The sequence below is a fragment of the Pundamilia nyererei genome, unplaced genomic scaffold (assembly GCF_000239375.1).
Source record: "Pundamilia nyererei isolate P.nyererei 1_Seehausen unplaced genomic scaffold, PunNye1.0 scaffold00667, whole genome shotgun sequence".
Taxonomy (NCBI): domain Eukaryota; kingdom Metazoa; phylum Chordata; class Actinopteri; order Cichliformes; family Cichlidae; genus Pundamilia; species Pundamilia nyererei.
The window spans coordinates 63,326-68,263 of NW_005188068.1; the positions used below are offsets into that span (position 1 = coordinate 63,326).

Sequence of the window (4,938 nt, forward strand, 5' to 3'; positions counted from 1 at the left end):
ACTCCTCGTGTGCAGCGTTGTTGATGTTTTTAGCTGCTCTAATAGCTGATTTCATAGATGTCTCAATCCAAGCATGAGGGAAAGCTGTGTGCTCCCCAGCAAAGTGGACCCTGCCTTCACTTCTGAAGAGCTCCTTTGCGTACTCTATGTGTTGGTATGGCGCGAAGAACGCAAAGCCACCCAAGCTGTATGGATCAATGCCCCACCTTTTCACCACCACCCCAATGCAGAGGTCCCACACCTGCTCACCATGAATCTTTGCTAAATCTCTCAACGCTAGCTCTTTAAGGTCTTCATCGGTCGCACCTTGTAAAAACTGGGCGTCATCAGCCCAGGTGTAGGAAGCCAAGAGGACACCAATTGTTTGATTTCTTGGGAAACTATGGCTGGGGTAGTAGATGTAACGAGAGGGCCGGTCTGTGATACTCTTTCCTCCATGGATGCCATCGTCCACCCAGAACTTCCTCTTGAAGGTGAGGATGATTTTAGTGGAGCATTCATAGTGGACAGCCCGCAATGCCTCCATTTTTGGGACGGAGAGAGGTGGGTTGAAATCCAGGAAAAGGGCAGCTTTGGCTGTGGTTGTTACTAAGACGGCATCACCAGTAATGTCTGTCAAAGCTGACTCGCCCTTTCTTCTATATGACACAGTTACACCCTCATTTGACTGGCTGATGAATTTGACTTTGGAGTTGAAGAGGATGGGGGCATCAATGAAAGACAGAAAAGCTTTGGGGAGGAGATCTGTCCCACCAGTTATTTCATCATACCTTAAAAAACAAACACAAAAACACGAATGTCAGCCTGAGCTTTTGTACAGAATCAGTGCAAAGACCTTAGGACCATGCAGTGGTGACATAAACAGTTGAATTTAAGAGGAAATTAGTTAGTAGTCAGCATTTAGGAACAGGGGAACATTTCGCTACCTAGACGTGTAAGTAAATTATATTTACCATCACATTTCTTCGTTATTTACTTACTTTGATGTTACCCTATTCATGTTCAATTTTACAGTTGTAGTATTTTGTGGTGGGTGTATGGCAGATACATGGTTATAACCTCATATTTGTTTCGAGCTTGTTTGTTTTTAGTCTCAAATGTTACATATACAGCAAACTGGTTGCTTCCTTTGTGATTAAATGTTACAACATTATCTACAATCTAAGCGAGTAGCTGATATGAGTATAATTTTCAACAGGAATTATGAGAGATTCCCTAAGAATTTGCTTATAAGTGAATCCAATCAAGGAAATCCAACTACAACATTGTACTGGGTGAGGATTGTGAACAAAACAAGAACAAAAATAAGATTTGATTATTCTTTCTTTGCATTGTTCACGACTACCATCACTTCCTTGTTAAGTCTAATAATCTTACGTTGTGCTATCGCTGACATCATTCTCGACGTAGAGCATCTCAGTCAGAGCCAGATGCATCATGCTCTGTTCATTCAGTAACTCTGCAATCATAACCACTGCCTCTGGACTTAAACCACCTTCCTCTTTCAGGTACTCCTATAAAAAAAGAAGGTTGTAAATGGTCTTTTAGTAAATTAATTTTTTTTACATTGTCCAATGAAGACCTAATATCATAACAGGCACTATTTCAGAATATGATTCTGCACTTTACCTTTACTGAATAATGGTCATATTTTTTAAATGCAGCTTTGCATCCATGGGCTTTAATTTCATCTCTCACCTTGAAAGAAAAGATACATACACAAGTTATTTCCAGTGGTCCTTTATGCAAAGTCAGAGCACAGCTCATTTAGTATTGCAATTTTGTTGACAACAGATGTCTGCATTGCATTGAGTCCATATTAATAACACATCATCCAATAGAGTCGTTACAGGAATGGAGTCTGTTCCAGTTGAGTCTTGGTAAAACACTGGTACACCATTAGGAGCCTACAACACCTATAATTTTATTAAATATTTAATACCTACAAACATGAAGACAAAGCATTGCCCATTTGAATCTTAAAAAACTCAACAGCTCACATGCTAAGATTTGCATTTAACTTGAAAAGTGTCAATATGGTACATTTTCTTTGGCTTCTTGTGCATTTTAAACTTTAAGTAACTTAAAAAAATATTTTGAGCTTTTTTGCCTTTATTTGAGTGTGAAGTGACAAGAAATTGTTAACTTTAATTTTCAGTAACAGTGGGATAACCATGTGGAGTATGTGTCTGCATGAATAACTCAACACTTGCATTTAAGGCTTAGAGTCCATGGAGTGCATAAATGCATTAAATTAATATTTTATAAGACAACTGCTGAATCTGTTGTATTTTTAATAGACAGCTCTGCTATGGTATCACTCTGTATAAAAAGTGCCATGAATTCCTCCTACATCTTTACCTACCTTCTGCAAAGCCTGCCACAACAGTTCGTCAGCTGATTTCCCCCTCTCTCTCTCTGGCAGTTTATAATTCAGGATGTCGGGGTTTGCTGTCACTGCGTATGTCCTCGTCCTGTTCTGTTCATTAACCAAGTAAAAAGTGTTGGAGTCATACATGATGAATGGATTCAGCTTGAGCCCCATTTCTTTGATGTACCAGCGGATGATCCTGTTAAAGCATGAGGTCATTCGCTTGTTAATGTTTATAATGCAGTACAAAAACTGGTCCTTTGAGAGCAAAACTTGACAATGTTTGACATTCTTTTACTCACTGGTGGTTACTCGGTATCCTCATTGCACCCAAATCAGCATACCAGCCATTTTCTTCATCCCTGTAGGTCTCCACCCTTCCTCCCACACGAGGACTAGCTTCTATGATGGTTACCTTAATCAAACAGTTCAAGAGAAAAAGCAATAAACAAAAATATTGTGGAAAATATATACTTTTGCTGTTCTATCTTGGAACATCTAGAAACATACCATATTGTTATAAATCCAGAGAATTAGACACTTGTAATGATCCAGGAGTGTTGTACATAAGCCATTAGGACTTTATTTATAATGAGTTTAAATGAAAGCTAAAAAAATATGAGAAAGGTTGATAGGTAATTGTGTTTGTTCTTGTCTGCAATCACTCTCAAATCACATTCTGATCTCAGAAGAATCTTAAAAATGCCTCATCCATGCCATTTCACTACTGTGCACCTTTTGTTTTTTACAGAAACATGAAGTCCAAAGACGTTTGTGTCAAATTCAGACATGAAATTACTTCTACTAGGGCCCAAAACACAACTTATGTGATTGATAAAGTTTGTATGATTGTTAGCAGGCTCTTAAAAATATATATTTAAAGAGAATATTTACAATAACTTTTTACCAGAACCTTTCAGACCACTGCAAGACCGGACAAAATTGAAAATATTTGAAATAGGAGATATATACGAATTCATTGTCTCAAGAAAATATCACAAACTAACTCCTTATCCTTCTGGATCCAGAATCTCATAGTGTGAAGTGGACCATTCTTGGGATTTTAGAAGTCATCTATGTTTTGGGGTTGGAGATGATTTTCATATAAAAGAAAATTGCATTGACTGGATACAATAATTAGGCATGAATAAAAAAATGTGTTAAATGTTTTGTCCTTTTAAAAGTAAGGGAAGATTTTATATTTTAAACACTTTTAAATATAAAATGATATCATTGGAACAGATGTATTCTACTTACTTACTTGCAACATTTTTTTTTAACCTGCAGATGGCAGTGTTTGCATTCACTGGATGGAAAACAAAAAACATAACTAGCATACACATATTCAAATCTTGCATGTACCTTGTGTCCTGCACCTTCCAATAGCTTGGCAGCCGTCAGCCCAGCGATCCCAGCCCCAACAATAATAACATGATGAGACTTCTTGATCTGAGGAAGGCCAGTCTTCACTGTGTCCATGAGCCGATAATTATCGTCATCCTCCAGACATTTAGCCAGCTCTTCATTCATGCTGGCAACAGCAGCAGTGGGATACAAAGCCAACAGCAGCACACTGATGGCAACTGAATGGACTGAAGATAAAAAGAGATTTTAAAACATTTATCTTCTGAATAACATATAACATACATATTATACGTATTATATTACATTACATATTACATAATCCATATAAGTTAATTTAAGTTTGTGGAGTTACAATTTCAGTTACTAATAACTTTGAGCCATAATATATGATGAATGTGCAAAAAACTTATTAAAAATAAAAACTTAAAGTATTTCTATTTCCCAATTCTCAAATTGCATAGAACAATATTCTTGTATGAATCGGTGTGACTAGGTGAATGAGGTAAATCCAGTAAAAAGCTTTAAGTACTCAGGTAGAGTAAAAAAGCACTATATAAGAACCTCTCCATTTACCATTTTGATACTCATATTGACTTCCTGGGATTATAGAATGTCAACACCAAGTGTTTCAGGACACCACGTGGTGCACATTTTAATGATGATCACAAACTCAACAAAGAACAGCAAACTATGCATGAAGAGCTCTGGAGCTCGGAATCATTACACATTTAAAAAAACAAAAACAAACAAACATTACAGGAGTTTTTACATTTTCAAGCCCAAAATTAAAGATTGCACCAGAATTACTCACAAAATTTCCACTTGGCAAATTGTGGCTTCATCTCACTTTGCTCAATGGTTTTCCTTATGCCTTTGGCAGCAAGTACAGAACAAAACAAAAAACAGAATTAGAATGAGAAATAGAAACTGGGATCTCGATACAGTACCTTTCATCTTCATATTTGTGAATTTCAAAAAGAGGAAGCATTTATATCCCAAAATTTTACCACAGCAGCTGCAGTTTTACTTTCACTTAATACTGCTGTTTTTATTCTATTATCAGAGAAAATTCATTAACACTATTTACAAAGAAATGTTGTGTTCTCTTTTCTTTCTAAGAACAGGAGAACACAACTATTCATATCCTATATGATATCCATCAACATAAACCCACATACATGCTCAAATCCTGAAAGAACAGA

At 36.7% G+C, this 4,938-nt stretch overlaps 1 protein-coding gene across 1 annotated transcript in view; it reads right to left on the reverse strand.

Annotated features, from left to right (window-relative positions):
- Window positions 1-4,735, reverse strand: part of LOC102208245 (L-amino-acid oxidase-like) — a 57,891-nt gene extending 53,156 nt beyond the window's left edge. The window contains exons 1-7 of the mRNA XM_005754802.1: window positions 4,548-4,735; window positions 3,734-3,963; window positions 2,674-2,786; window positions 2,366-2,570; window positions 1,630-1,698; window positions 1,378-1,514; window positions 3-770 (exon numbers count right to left, since the gene is read on the reverse strand). Coding sequence (XP_005754859.1) covers window positions 3-770; window positions 1,378-1,514; window positions 1,630-1,698; window positions 2,366-2,570; window positions 2,674-2,786; window positions 3,734-3,963; window positions 4,548-4,578 — 1,553 coding nt within the window. The 5' untranslated portion in view covers window positions 4,579-4,735. The remainder of the gene's footprint in view (window positions 1-2; window positions 771-1,377; window positions 1,515-1,629; window positions 1,699-2,365; window positions 2,571-2,673; window positions 2,787-3,733; window positions 3,964-4,547) is intronic.
- Between the last annotated feature and the right edge of the window lie 203 nt (window positions 4,736-4,938).